This window comes from Erpetoichthys calabaricus, chromosome 13 (assembly GCF_900747795.2).
Source record: "Erpetoichthys calabaricus chromosome 13, fErpCal1.3, whole genome shotgun sequence".
NCBI lineage: Eukaryota > Metazoa > Chordata > Cladistia > Polypteriformes > Polypteridae > Erpetoichthys > Erpetoichthys calabaricus.
In genome coordinates this window covers 66,848,016-66,864,094 of record NC_041406.2, presented here as the reverse complement: position 1 = coordinate 66,864,094, position 16,079 = coordinate 66,848,016, and the positions used below count along the sequence as shown (strand labels likewise).

Genomic DNA, 16,079 nt, shown 5'->3' with positions numbered 1-16,079 from the left:
TAAAATAACATGTTGTTTTACAAAAAGGAGCCCCCCCCCCCCAAAAAAAACCAACCCGCAAAGGCGCCCCCCCCCCCCGACACAGATCAAAACTAGGCCACTTGGGCAAGAAAACCATGTGCCTGGCAGCCGCGTAACAAGGCACATCTTTGGAAACTGGACTGAATTTATCCCTTTGTCCTCTGACACATAAACCAAACGTAAAAGACGTCAAGAAGGAAGAAAAATGTGAGGCGCATCAAACCACTGAAACAAAACATGAGCTCTTGTAGATCTGAGCCAACAAACGTTCATCCTCCATCTGTTACTAGACATCTGGTGGGTAACCTTGTAGAGAGTAACAGTAACCCCTCAGCATTCCCACAGTCACTACAATAAAGAATCATTGTCATGAAAATACAATTACAGTTTATTTATAAATATATAGCTAACAATTTATATTTACAGGTACACTATATGGCCAGAAGTTTTGGGTCCACTGACCTTCACACACCTATGTGATCTTGTTGGATGTGCCATTCCAAAACTAGTGGCACTGACATGGAGTTGGCCTCCCATTTGCAGCTATAACAGCCTCCACTTTTCTGGGAATGCTTTCCACAAAATGTTTGGGTGGGTTTGTGGACATTTCAGCCAAAAGAACACTTGTGAGGTGAGGTACTGATGTTGGATGTCAAGACCTAGCGAGCAATCAGCCAGCCCACTCTGTGGATGAGCTGGTGTTGCTTCTAGAGGTTTCCACTTGCTGACCAGGACAGATCTGGCAGAGCAGACATTTCACGTACAGAGTTGTGACAAAAAGGCATCGTATGACAGTGCCACATTTAAAGGGCTCTTCGGTCCACTGCCAGTGTTTGTCAATGGAGATGGCGTGGCCATGCTCTTAAGTTTATGCACCGATTAACACTAGAATTACCAGAGCATACGAAAAAACTTGTAGATCCGTCCCACCTTAAATCGCTTCTTAAATCCGTTCGCACCTCTCCGCCAGCGTCTTGTCCTCTAAATTTGCAGATAAACACAAGCTGCAAGCAGCCGGCTATTCCATCCCCCCACTAACTTAGAACGTGCACGAACTTCTCCCAGCTCATGCCTTGATTGATTGACTGGGAGTGAAGTGGAGTTTTAGAGTGGAAATAATAGATCGTTATTTGGAACACACGCATTTCATGTGTGTTCAGTTTCTACAGTAATCTGTGTAAACACATTTTTAAAACAAACATTTTTCATATTCTAGTAGTAAATGACAAAATGTAGGCATAAACTATATAATGTATGAAGCCTGAAGTCCAAATATCAAAGAAACGCTTTCATAAAAGATACAAATATAACAGAACAAGTGCGCTTTTATTCAAAAATAACTGCAGGAAGCATGCATTCATGTGACACTGACACACATTTACTATTACTGCAGTATCAGCTGCTGACTGGGAATCGAAAGGTCACGAGTTCGATCCTGCACAACTCCCTTTTGAGAAGTGAACTGCTCTTATTCTTACTATTTTAGAATAAAAACATACATTTGATTTCAGTCTGTAACAGCCTGTGTAAGTTATGATACTTGTAAAGGTTAGCTTTGTTTTTTTGTTTTTTTTATTCACTTTTCATTCTCTCAGTCACGTTCAGGATCCTTCCCCTTCCCTCCCCATCTAACATTGCTATTTTCACATAAAAAGGAGCTATAGCTCTGCAGTGTATCACGATACATACTACCACTGTTTATTTTGAACTCCAGGACATGCAGAGGAAAGCATAGTAAAGAGCAGTGACTTCAGCGCTATATGAAATCATCAGACACTCCCCATCTGATACTGCTATTTTCACATAAAGATGCGCTATTATGCAATATTATTTTTTAAACGAATAGCGTTAGATCGGGTGAGAATTTATACTGCCGCTGTTAGAGTCGGATCAGAAGCTGAAATGTCGCGATCGACATTTTAAACTTAAAATTTATAAATTGGTATGCACTGTAAATCGTTATGTTCCTTTGAGGTTAAAAAGAAAAAAAAAAAAAAACAACACTTTCTCCCCAGCTGGGAATCGAACTCTGGTCTCTGAGGCACACTAGGGTTGCTGCGCTCTGAGTCAGCAAATCTTAGCGTTACGCCACAGAAGGTGTTGTACTGTTCTTGAACCTTTTGTGAAAGTGTTTATTTGATCTTTGGACTTCAGGTTTCACACATTGTATAGTTTATGCCTACATTTTGTAACATTTATTACTAAAATATGAAAAAGTTTGTTTTAAAAATGTGTTTACACAGATTACTGTAGAAATGGAACACACATCAAATGCGTGTGTTCCAAATAGCGATCTATTATTTCCACTCTAAAACTCCAGCAGTCACTCCCAGATAATCAAACAAGGCATGAGCTGGGAGAACTTAGTGAACGTTCTGTGACGGTGGGGGATGGAATAGCCGGCTGCTTGCTGCTCGTCTTAATCGGCACATTTAGAAGACAAAAGACGCTGGCGGAGAAGTGAGAACGGTTTTAAGGTGGGCCAGATCTACAAGTTTTTTCATAGACTCTGGTAATTCTAGTGTTAAGAATGAGTGGGGCTGAAACACCCAAACTCAATCATTTGGAGGGGGTCCACATACTTTTGGCCATATAGTGCATATGCAGAGCACTGTCCTATAAAAGAACAATGTGTACAGAATTTATGTTGAAGATCCAAAATGTTTGCAGTTGCGTATGCAGTATCACGTCAGCAATACAGCCTGGTACAGTTTGATAGTCGTAGAAAAAAGGCTATTGAACTGCTTTCTGTATACTTTGAAGCTGGCGTAGTTTCTTCTTTGGCTGTTGTGAAATTAAAAAAAAATGCACATTCTGGTTTCTTTTTTGGTTGGTGCACAAAGAGACCTCAAGAGCCATTCTGATGTGACAGGGATTCAAAAGAAGCTGCATAAAGAGGAGTACATGAGCGGTGAGTAGATGGGCTTGGATCTGTGTAATGGTAACTGGGAGAAATGGATTTAGATTAAAAATTCAACTCTTTGCACTATTTACATCATGAATAAAAACAAATAAAAAAAACAGTAATTAAAAATTGTACAATCAGTAAAACGAAGATGCCTGTTATCCATATGCGTATTTTTCCGTGATACTTCTTTCATTTGGAGTCATTTGTCCACTTAGCTTCATCAGGAGCTTTACAATAAGTCCAGCCTATCAAAATATGAAAAAAAAGGTTTAAATCTGCTGCTTATTATTTACAGTATTTTATTCATTCGCCACACCCCATGCGACAGCCCCCAACCTTTACAGTAAAAACAATATGACTACGGTCCAAATCATCAGTCCCGACTGTTCCATTCAATGGCCCAGAGGCTATCTGAGCAGCAATAGTCATGAAACATGTAGGACACAAGCAGGTGCACTCGGACCTGGCCAGTTCAGAGTAGACACAGCAGATAAACTGCCCACCGTACACAACAACAACACACACAGAAACAAGTAAAACAAGCAAACTGCATACAAACGCTGCACTGTTTGAAATTCTCTGTTAGATTTGGGGGTCCGCTACTCTCCGTCATAAGCACCCAATGCCAACAGCACGTGACAGCATTCTGCGTGCTGTGGCTCTCGTTACCTCTTATTGCACAATATGAAAGGTGAAGTAAAGTGTAAGGTGAATTTTTCTGCAAAGAAAAATTACAAAAAACAACGGAAGATCTTCACTGTCACTCAGACGATACATCTGCATTCCCATTGAAATCGGCAGACAAGACTTGCATGGGCTGAAAAATCTTTATACGCATATATGCACCTAGCCATGAAGGGACTCATCTTCATCATCATCGGTATCCTTAAATACATTTCCTCCTTTTTGCTGCTATTGGTTTTACTGGTAGTGCGGCTGCCTTGCAACAAGGGAACCGGGTTTACACCCTGCCTGGAGTTTCCTTACACAATCCAAAGGCATGCAGGTTAGTTAAATGAATTTTGTGTGTGTGTGTGTGTGTGTGTGTGTGTGTGTGTGTGTTCACCCTGGGTTGGACACGCGCTTTGCCCAGGGACCGTTCCTGTCTTGTGCCCAATGCTTGCTGGGATAGGCTCCAGCTTCTCCACAAGCCTGCTCATTTTAAGTGGGTTTGGAAAATGGCTGTGTGTCGAGTTATTTTGAGGGGACAGCAAATTTACACTGTTATACAAGCTGTACACTGACTACTTTGATACAATGTAAAGTGTCACATCTTCAGTGTTGTCCCATGAAAAGATATAATAAAATATTTACAAAAATGTGAGGGGTGTACTCACTTTTGTGAGATACTGTAAGTAAACCATAAATGTGGGGCACTAGAACGCAGCCGCATAGAAATTTCAGTTTGTCAATGGAGCTTTACAGAGCAGACATATTTAGCCATTCATGCACACACTACAGTTAACTGTAACCATGTAGCGCAGGGGAACCAAAATAATAGGTCGAGTAAACTTCCATGATAATACACACTGCATCTGAATGTTGGCTACCAGACGTCTCTAACGATATAGCAAAGTGCAGATGCTGAAGACACCAACGTGTGTATGGAGGTTACAAAGCGCAGCATATGGCTGATGTTCACAATGGACTGATAAAATCTTCTTTAATGACAGACAAATCACCTTATGAAAGTATCTGAACAGAACTGAAGTAATTTTCAAATGCAATGTGATAAAAGCAGAGCAGTGTATATTGTGTGCAAAACCTTGAAAAATGAATTTTTATTAATAATCCATTTTGAAGATCAAAGTCATTACTAAATACATAAATATGTATTGATTGCTTTACACAAAATGTCAAGAATGTGCGAATAAGCAGCACATTTTTAAAGTGCAGAGTATGTAATTGCTCTTCATGGGACATTAATAAAATATTTTAGTAGAAGAAAATTATGTGCAGATGCTACATCCACAAAAAGTGTGTGGCACATTTTTATAAAACACTTTCCTTTGAGAACAAGCATAGGGAGCTTACTATGTTTTATAAACTGCAACGAACACTGAAACGTACAGAACCATACTATATCTATTACATATACAGTACATCTCTATTATATAAAAAAATCTTTTGACGTGACAAGACTTTTTAGGAGACGAGACTTTGGCCATGAGATTCTTTCAAGTCCCACCCTCCTCTCAACCGTATTCAAACACGCACACGGCCCTCTCACCTGATACACTTCCTGTGCACTCAGCTCTTATATATTTTAATGTTTTCCTCACTTTAAGTTACCAATTAAAGAAGACGTATTATGTCCAAATCTTATTGAAGAATTTCATCACAAAGGGTTATCAACAGAAAAAATGAGTACACGGGCAATCCTAGCACCGAGAAACGACAAAGACAAACGAATTTACACCAAAAATGAAGATCGGTAACATGGCAAAATGGTTAAATGTGTATCAATAGACTATCCTGAAACAGTTGGTGTTGATCGAGCGTAAGACGAAAACAACAACTTACAATATCCCAAAGAATATCTACAACCATTAACATCGTCCGGTCTTCCGTCGCACAAATTACTGTAGAAAGAAAGATGTATCCAAGAAAAGTAATGTACAGTGATCCCTCGCTATATCGCGCTTCACCTTTCGCGGCTTCACTCCATCGTGGATTTTATATGTAAGCATATTTAAATATATATCGCGGATTTTTCGCTGCTTCGCGGGTTTCTGCGGACAATAGGTCTTTTAATTTCTGGTACATGCTTCCTCAGTTGGTTTGCCCAGTTGATTTCATACAAGGGACGCTATTGGCAGATGGCTGAGAAGCTATCCAGCTTACTTTCTCTCTCTCTCTCTCTTGCGCTGACGTAGGGGGGTGTGAGCAGGGGGGCTGTGTGCAGCTGCTTCCTGAAGGACAGGCTGCACGGAGCTTCGCATACTTAAAAGCTCAAAGGGCACGTATTGATTTTTTTATCTATCTCTCTCTCTCTCTCTCTCTCTCTCTCTTCCTGCTCCTGACGGAGGGGGTGTGAGCTGCCGCCTTCAACAGCTTTGTACCGGCGGTGCTTCGCATACTTAAAAGCCAAAAAGCCGTATTGATTTTTTTTTTGACTGCTTGCTTTGCACTCCTTTGAAAAGGAAGATATGTTTGCATTCTTTTAATTGTGAGACAGAACTGTCATCTCTGTCTTGTCATGGAGCACAGTTTAAACTTTTGAAAAAGAGACAAATGTTTGTTTGCAGTGTTTGAATAACGTTCCTGTCTCTCTACAACCTCCTGTGTTTCTGCGCAAATCTGTGACCCAAGCATGACATTCTAAAAATAACCATATAAACATATGGTTTCTACTTCGCGGATTTTCCTATTTCGCGGGTGGCTCTGGAACGCAACCCCCGCGATGGAGGAGGGATTACTGTAGTACATCTTCCGCGGATAACATTAGACAACAAAGGGGATCTTGATATGCCATTCGTATTAAAATGTTAACATTTTCCCGTTGAAATAGCTTTTGCAAAGACAATTAACAAATCTCGGAGCCAAACAATCGAAAAAGTCATTTTATTTAATAGAGAGAAAGAAACTAAATTCAATCATAGGCAGTTTTACGTCACGTGGATGCAAATGTAACACTTCACATGAAAATCTGTTTAAATTGTACATCCGCATCCCCATACATGAGCGGCAGAACTACAAGCTGGCCAGGGGGCTGGCAAGTGGAACAAGCAGGGGGCAAAGCCCCCAAGTATACTATAAAATAGGAATAAAAGTATCTATAAAATTTAGTTCAATTGTTAACTGAATCCATGATAACAGAATAACTGCTGTGTGATGCACCACATGGCGAAAAGTACGTGGCTGCCTCTCCAAATTACACAGTTCAGGTGTTTCATTGTTAACATCGCTCATAAAATGAAGCACATAGCCATGTAATCTCCATTGACAAACACTGACAACAGAATGGGTTGCACTGAAGAGCTCAAGGACTTTAAACGTAGCAGTGTTAGAGGATGCCACTTTTGCCACAACTGAATATGCTACATTTCTGCTCTGCTGGATCTACCCTGGTCAAGTGTAAATGCTGTTACTGTGAAGTGGAACTGTAGAGGAGCAACAGTAGCTCAGCCATCAAGTGGCAGACGACACAAACTCAAGTGTTGATGGGTAATAGTCTTGGGGCTGTTTTTCAGGTTTCGTGTGGGACCACCTTGTTCCAGTGACATTTTAGACAATTGTGCACTTCCAACTTTGTGATAACAGTTTGTGGGAACCCCCTTTCTGTTCCAGCATGATTGTGCCCCTGTGCACAAAGCCAAGTCCATAAAGACATGGACGAACTTGAGTGGCCCGTATAAATCTCTGACCTCAGACCTACTGAACATCTTTGGGATGAAATAAATGCTGATTGCTTGCCAGGTCTCCTTGTCCAACATCAGTGCCCAACACCTCACAAACCCTCTTTTAGCCGAATGGGCATAAATCCCCACAAAATCTTGTGGAATGCCTTCTCGGAAGAGTGGAGGCTCCACAAGGAGGGGGCCAACAACATATTAATACCTATTGTTTTGGAATGGGATGTCCATGAAGCTCACATAGGTGTGAGGGTTAGGCGTTTATAAAGTTTTGGCCATGTAATGTATAAGATGACATGCAAATACCGAAGCCACAAAAAGCTGAGGGACCTCCCTGTCTGCTGGATGTGATAAGAAACTTTATTCTGCAACATTCTTTGCATTTCATAAAAGAATAAAATGTGTGTTTTCAGGTCACTTAATTGAAGATGGATAACTTGCTCCATTGTATTTAAGAAATGCCATCATCTTTATGCATATACTATCTTCATTTATTTTAATCAACAAAACTGCATTTAACAATCAATACCCAGGTTTGATAGATGGAAAAAGTGGTTCATATCCTTAGTTTGAACTGCAGCCTCAGCAAGTGCTCAAACTTCAATGTGGACTCTTAAAAACATTTTTTTTACTGATGCAAAAGTAATGCTCTAAAAAGGGTCAAAGTGTATGAGTGACAGAACAGCTATGCATGTCACAATTTAAAGGGCAAGGCCTGCTGCATTCACTCCAACCCTACAGGTTTCAACATGACCAACTTTGAGGAGTATAGTTTCTATTCAACATCTTACAGTAAAAATGTGATCACATACTGTGTCTGAAGGATATGGCCTACACACTTTTTTAATCCACGTACATCTGTTTGATCTGTAAAATACTTTATGAATAAATTGAAGGTGCAGATGTTAACACTCATTAACACTAGAATTACCAGAGCCTACGAAAAAACTCGTAGAAAACCTAAAAGACATTGACGGAAAGGTGCGAAGTGTTTTAAGGTGGGATGGATCTACGAGTTTTTTCATAGGCTCTGGTAATTCTAGTGTTAATCTACCCCTTTTTCCCCCCAGCATCATAAAACATAAAACAAGAAAAACTATAACAGTCTGTGAGAAGCAAATGTAGTAGACAAGATTATGTAGAAAAAACAGAAATACAGTATTATACAAGAAAAGCCAAGAGAGGCATCTCCGTTTAGTTGTCTACAACCCATGAAATTCAACTAATGAGCAATTCCTACCAGTAGCAGAAGACTGAGCTTTGCATCTTAAAGTGTGTGCCAGGCAACACTTCCTGCTTTGACTTTTAAATCATACTATACCTGTTTGGTATGGACTATAAAGCTCATCTTGTTTTCCAAGCTGTGAATTTGAAAATAGTGATCTGCTTCTCCCAGCTGCCACATGAAGGACCCGTACTTAAGAGAAATGAGCAATGCCTGAAAACAAACAAGGGACAAAGAAATCTGAGATTTTCTAAAGTAATCTACCCATAAAATGCAGACATTGATTGGGGTTCAGGTTCTTAAAAATGGAATCACTCTGCATAAACAAACTTGACAAATCGATTTGATAAATAGTATGGTTTATAAAAGACATTGTGAGTGTAGTAGTTGATTGTGGGATATACTTGACTTTCAGTTTTACTTTAAGGGCCTACCTCAATAATGTTGTCTATTATCTTTAAGCACATTAAGTTAAGCAGTCTACTGTACTTATGTCCACATTTTATTAAGTGCTAACAACTTTCAGTAAAGGATAATTAGGAACACTCCTCAAACCCACTTAATCCAATTCAGGACCATGGCCAACCTGTTTCATCCACTTCTTATTCATGGGCGCTAGGGTCTACACCCATAACAATGGATGCAAGGCAGAAAAACATCCTAAACATGACACTAGTCCAATCCATTGCATATTGCATGGTCCAGAAAAATAAATTTACCTTTAAACATACAATTATATTTAATCATCCATCCAATGTCCACAAAATGCTTTTACTGAAAATGACTGCTTGACATGGTAGAGAACATTGATATTACACTTCATACACCATTAAAAGTACTCTGTTCACAGTAAAGACATTTTTTTTTTTTGGCTGCGTTTCTCATTTGTTTTTCTTTAAACGGAGTGAGGGCGGCACGGTGGTGCAGTGGGTAGTGCTGCTGCCTCACAGTTAGGAGACCCGGGTTTGCTTCCCAGGTCCTCCCTGCGTGGAGTTTGCATGTTCTCCCCGTGTCTGCGTGGGTTTCCTCCCACAGTCCAAAGACATGCAGGTTAGGTGGATTGGTGATTCTAAACTGTCCCTAGTGTGTGGGTGTGTGTGTGTGCCCTGCCCCTGGCTGGGATTGTCTCCAGCAGACCCACGTGACCTTGTAGTTACGATATAGTGGGTTGGATGATGAATGGATGGATAAACTGAGTGATTAAGCTATTGTATATATTACACACACACGCATCTTTATATATAATATACTACCGTGGCTGTTCGTTTCTCTGTCCAGGATTTTAAATCACCTGTAGCTCGCAAACATTTCACCTATTGACCTGAAATTTGGTATACATATACTACGTGATGTCTGCTACCCACTTTTGGGGTGATGGTTTTTATTTTTTTTTTATTTTATTGTAGAATCAACTGGCAGCACACAGCAAGGCGAGCGTGCGGCGCATGCGTACGTGCATCATTCTCATTCCCTACCACCTTCGCGGTCACTTCCCCTACCTCTTCATATCTTAAATCATTCCTGAGGCAGATTGAACACTTAAGTGCCAGCTTAAGTGAAAATTTAAGAAAAATGTACCAAGTAATTGCAACACAAAAACTAACTTAATCAGTTTTAATGCGAAAAGACGCAGACGAAAGAAGAGAAGAAGCGGGCCACTAAGGTGAAGAAAAGAAGAGCTGTTCAGGAAGCAGCAAGTGCATCATCCTCTGAGCAAACGAATGCTAAACGTACAGAGAAAGAGGATGACAACTAGGAATGCTCAAGTTAAGTGTATTCACTGCACATTATTGTGCAGTATGCCGTTACTGGCTATACAGGTGCTGGTCATGAAATTAGAATATCATGACAAAGCTGATTTATTTCAGTAATTCCATTCAAAAAGTGAAACTTGTATATTAGATTCATTCATTACACACAGACTGATGTATTTCAAATGTTTATTTCTTTTAATTTTGATGATTATAACTGACAATTAATGAAAGTCCCAAATTCAGTATCTCGGAAAATTAGAATATCAATTAAGACCAATGCATAAAAAGGATTTTTAGAAATGTTGGCCAACTGAAAGGTATGAACATGAAAAGTATGCGCATGTACAGCACTCAATATTTAGTTGGGGCTCCTTTGGCCTGGATTACTGCAGCAATGCGGCGTGGCATGGAGTCGATTAGTCTGTGGCACTGCTCAGGTGTTATGAGAGCCCATGTTGCTCTGATAGTGGCCTTCAGCTCTTCTGAATTGTTGGGTCTGGCGTATTGCATCGTCCTCTTCACAATACCCCATAGATATTCTATGGGGTTAAGGTCAGGCGAGTTTGCTGGCCAATCAAGAACAGGGATACCATGGTCCTTAAACCAGGTACTGGTAGCTTTGGCACTGTGTGCAGGTGCCAGGTCCTGTTGGAAAATGAAATCTGCATCTTCATAAAGTTCGTCAGCAGCAGGAAGCATGAAGTGCTCTAAAACTTCCTGGTAGACGGCTGCGTTGACCTTGGACCTTAGAAAACACAATGGACCAACACCAGCAGATGACATGGCACCCCAAACCATCACTGACTGTGGAAACTTTACACTGGACCTCACACAACGTGGATTCTGTGCCTCTCCTCTCTTCCTCCAGACTCTGGGACCTTGATTTCCAAAGGAAATGCAAAATTTACTTTCATCAGAAAGCAGCAGTCCAGTCCTTTTTGTCTTTAGCCCAGGCGAGACACTTCTGACGCTGTCTCTTGTTCAACAGTGGCTTGACACAAGGAATGCGACAGCTGAAACCCATGTCTTGCATACGTCTGTGCGTGGTGGTTCTTGAAGCACTGACTCCAGCTGCAGTCCACTCTTTGTGAATCTCCCCCACATTTTTGAATGGGTTTTGTTTCACAATCCTCTCCAGGGTGCGGTTATCCCTATTGCTTGTACACTTTTTTCTACCACATCTTGTCCTTCCCTCCGTCTCTCTATTAATGTGCTTGGACACAGAGCTCTGTGAACAGCCAGCCTCTTTAGCAATGACCTTTTGTGTCTTGCCCTCCTTGTGCGAGGTGTCAATGGTGGTCTTTTGGACAACTGTCAAGTCAGCAGTCTTCCCCATGATTGTGTAGCCTACAGAACTAGACTGAGAGACCATTTAAAGGCTTTTGCATGTGTTTTGAGTTAATTAGCTGATTAGAGTGTGGCACCAGGTGTCTTCAATATTGAACCTTTTCACAATATTCTAATTTTCCGAGATACTGAATTTGGGACTGTCATTAGTAGTCAGTTATGATCATCAAAATTAAAAGAAATAAACATTTGAAATACATCAGTCTGTGTGTAATGAATGAAACTAATATACAAGTTTCACTTTTTGAATGGAATTACTGAAATAAATCAACTTTGTCAGGATATTCTAATTTTATGACCAGCACCTGTATTTTATATATTATATATATATATATATTATATATGGATGCACTGTATGTATGTGTAAAGTATTCACAGCGCATCACTTTTCCACATTTTGTTATGTTACAGCCTTATTCCAAAATGGATTAAATTAATTTTTTTCCTCAGAATTCTACACACAACACCCCATAATGACAACGTGAAAAAAGTTTGAGGTTTTTGCAAATTTATTAAAAATAAAAAAAGCTGAGAAATCACATGTACATAAGTATTCACAGCCTTTGCTCAATACTTTGTCGATTCACCTTTGGCAGCAATTACAGCCTCAAGTCTTTTTGAATATGATGCCACAAGCTTGGCACACCTATCCTTGGCCAGTTTCGCCCATTCCTCTTTGCAGCACCTCTCAAGCTCCATCAGGTTGGATGGGAAGCGTCGGTGCACAGCCATTTTAAGATCTCTCCAGAGATGTTCAATCAGATTCAAGTCTGGGCTCTGGCTGGGCCACTCAAGGACATTCACAGAGTTGTCCTGAAGCCACTCCTTTGATATCTTGGCTGTGTGCTTAGGGTCGTTGTCCTGCTGAAAGATGAACCGTCGCCCCAGTCTGAGGTCAAGAGTGCTCTGGAGCAGGTTTTCATCCAGGATGTCTCTGTACATTGCTGCAGTCATCTTTCCCTTTATCCTGACTAGTCTTCCAGTTCCTGCCGCTGAAAAACATCCCCACAGCATGATGCTGCCACCACCATGCTTCACTGTAGGGATGGAATTGGCCTGGTGATGAGCAGTGCCTGGTTTCCTCCAAACGTGACACCTGGCATTCACACCAAAGAGTTCAATCTTTGTCTCATCAGACCAGAGAATTTTCTTTCTCATGGTCTGAGAGTCCTTCAGGTGCCTTTTGGCAAACTCCAGGCGGGCTGCCATGTGCCTTTTACTAAGGAGTGGCTTCTGTCTGGCCACTCTACCAAACAGGCCTGATTGGTGGATTGCTGCAGAGATGGTTGTCCTTCTGGAAGGTTCTCCTCTCTCCACAGAGGACCTCTGGAGCTCTGACAGAGTGACCATCGGGTTCTTGGTCACCTCCCTGACTAAGGCCCTTCTCCCCCGATTGCTCAGTTTAGATGGCCGGCCAGCTCTAGGAAAAGTCCTGGTGGTTTCGAACTTCTTCCACTTACGGATGATGGAGGCCACTGTGCTTATTGGGACCTTCAAAGCAGCAGAAATTTTTCTGTAACCTTCCCCAGATTTGCGCCTCGAGACAATCCTGTCTCGGAGGTCTACAGACAATTCCTTTGACTTCATGCTTGGTTTGTGCTCTGACATGAACTGTCAGCTGTGGGACCTTATATAGACAGGTGTGTGCCTTTCCAAATCATGTCCAATCAAATGAATTTACCACAGGTGGACTCCAATTAAGCTGCAGAAACATCTCAAGGATGATTAGGGGAAACAGGACGCACCTGAGCTCAATTTTGAGCTTCATGGCAAAGGCTGTGAATACTTATGTACATGTGATTTCTCAATTTTTTTATTTTTAATAAATTTGCAAAAACCTCAAGTAAACTTTTTTCACGTTGTCATTATGGGGTGCTGTGTGTAGAATTCTGAGGAAAACAATGAATTGAATCCATTTTGGAATAAGGCTGTAACATAACAAAATGTGGAAAAAGGGATGTGCTGTTAATACTTTCCAGATGCATATACACACATACATACACACATATCATACCCATCTCGTACACATATTATATATATATTAGGCCAGGTAAAGTTAATGTGTTAATTTTTGTGATTAATGTGGCCTGTTTAATCTTTGTCTTTCGGCTGCTCCTGTTAGGGGTTGCCACAGCGGATCATCTTCTTCCATATTTTTCTGTCCTCTGCATCTTGTTCTGTTACACCCATCACCTGCATGTTCTCTCTCACCACATCCATAAACCTTCTCTTAGGCCTTCCTCTTTTCCTCTTCCCTGGCAGCTCTATCCTTAGCATCCTTCTCCCAATATACCCAGCATCTCTCCTCTGCACATGTCCAAACCAACGCAATCTCGCCTCTCTGACTTTCTCTCCCAACCTTCCAACTTCAGCTGACCCTCTAATGTACTCATTTCTAATCCTGTCCATCCTCATCACACCCAGTGCAAATCTTAGCATCTTTAACTCTGACACCTCCAGCTCTGTCTCCTGCTTTCTGGTCAGTGCCACCATCTCCAACCCATATAACATAGCTGGTCCCACTATCGTCCTGTAGACCTTCCCTTTCACTTTTGCTGATACCCGTCTGTCACAAATCACTTCTGACACTCTTCTCCACCCATTCCACGCCTGCACTCTCTTTTTCACAATCTCCATTACTCTGTACTGTTGATCCCAAGTATTTAAACTCATCCACCTTCGCCAACTCTACTCCTTGCATCCTCACCATTCCACTGACTTCCTCTCATTTACACACATGTATTCTGTATTGTTCCTACTTACCTTCATTCCTCTCACCTTTAGAGCATATCTCCACCTCTCCAGGGTCTCCTCAGCCTGCTCCCTACTATCGCTACAGATCACAATGTCATCAGCAAACATCATAGTCCACAGGAACTTCTGTCTAATCTCGTATTTCAACCTGTCCATCACCACTGCAAATAAGAAAGGGCTCAGAGCCGATCCCTGATGTAATCCCACCTCCACCTTGAATGCATCTGTCACTCCATACCGCAGACTTCACCACTGTCGTACATATCCTGTACAACTCTTACATACTTCTCTGCCACTCCTGACCACAACTCCTCTCGAAGCACCCTGTCATATGCTTTCTCCAGGTCCACAAAGACGCAATGCAACTCCTTATGGCCTTCTCTATACTTCTTCTCTATACATCAACACCCTCAGAGCAAACATCACATCTGTGGTGCTGTTTCTTGGCATGAAACCATACTGCTGCTCACTAATCATCACCTCACTTCTTAACCTAGCTTCCACTACTCTTTCCCATAACTTCGTGCTTTGGCTCATCAATTTTATCCCCCTGTAGTTACAACAGTCCTGCACATCCCCATTATTCTTAAATATTGGCACCAGTACACTTCTCCACTCCTCAGGAATCCTCTAACTTTCCAAGATTCCATTAACACTAGAATTACCAGAGTCTACGAAAAAACTCGTAGATCCAGCCCACCTTAAAACCATTCTCACCTCTCTTTTGTCTTCTAAATGTGCCGATTAAGACGAGCAGCAAGCAGCTGGCTATTCCTTCCCCCACCGCCGCAAAACGTTCACTAAGTTTTCCGAGCTCATGCCTTGTTTGATTATCTGGGAGTGAAGTGCTGGAGTTTTAGAGTGGAAATAATAGATCGCTATTTGGAACACACGCATTTCATGTGTGTTCCGTTTCTACAGTAATCTGTGTAAACACATTTTTAAAACAGAAACATTTTTCATATTTTAGTAATAAATGTTAAAAAAATGTAGGCATAAACTATATAATGTATGAAGCCTGAAGTCCAAAGATCAAATAAACACTTTCACAAAAGATTCAAGGATGATACAACAGCTTCAGTGGCATAGCGGTAAGATTTGCTGACTTTTAATCAAGGGTCCCCAGTTCGATCCCCATTCACTCCTATATTTGCCGTTTTCAGTAGTGCGCTGCTCTTTTTGTTAATATTATACAGTAAACACATACATTTGGTTTGTGTCTGTAACACAAGGTGTGCATTTATAGGACTTGTAAAAGCTACCGTTTTTTTTACTTTTATTCTCTCTAAATCACGATCACGATACATACTACCGCCCCTCCCACCCAGGAATCTGACGCTGTTATTTCTTATTTGAAACGGAATAACTGGAGATGTGAGTGGTGTTTTGAGACAATGAAACTGGACGTTCTCTCATCTGGAGGGATAAAAGCTGACACACAAACGCTGGCAAATCTGCCTTCTACGTATCGCACCGTCACTTGATTTTTTTTTATTCAGTTTTATTGAGTGTTCCTGCTCATGCTGAATTAGTGTGCACCATATGGTGCATGATGTCAAAAAAACAAAAACACACAGATGTAGGTATATATGATATTTGGAATTATTCGTTTTATGACCTGTATAGTACATTTCGGAAAACTTTGTGGCACGGATGCAACATTATTCATATTATTCATATTCATTCGCATAACATCTTGAGGTTTGTAATCAGTG

At 41.0% G+C, this 16,079-nt stretch overlaps 1 protein-coding gene and 1 long non-coding RNA gene across 3 annotated transcripts in view; one reads left to right on the top strand and one right to left on the bottom strand.

The window, feature by feature from the left end:
• Window positions 1-16,079, top strand: part of LOC127530117 (uncharacterized) — a 57,898-nt gene that overhangs the window by 34,421 nt on the left and 7,398 nt on the right. The window lies entirely within an intron of this gene.
• The window catches only part of krit1 (KRIT1 ankyrin repeat containing), a 67,152-nt gene continuing 51,464 nt past the window's right edge, over window positions 392-16,079 (bottom strand). For both annotated transcript variants that reach the window (XM_028791232.2, XM_051936163.1), the window contains 2 exons: window positions 8,606-8,722; window positions 392-3,174 (listed from right to left, as the gene is read on the bottom strand). In XM_028791232.2, coding sequence (XP_028647065.1) covers window positions 3,085-3,174; window positions 8,606-8,722 — 207 coding nt within the window. In that variant the 3' untranslated portion in view covers window positions 392-3,084. The remainder of the gene's footprint in view (window positions 3,175-8,605; window positions 8,723-16,079) is intronic.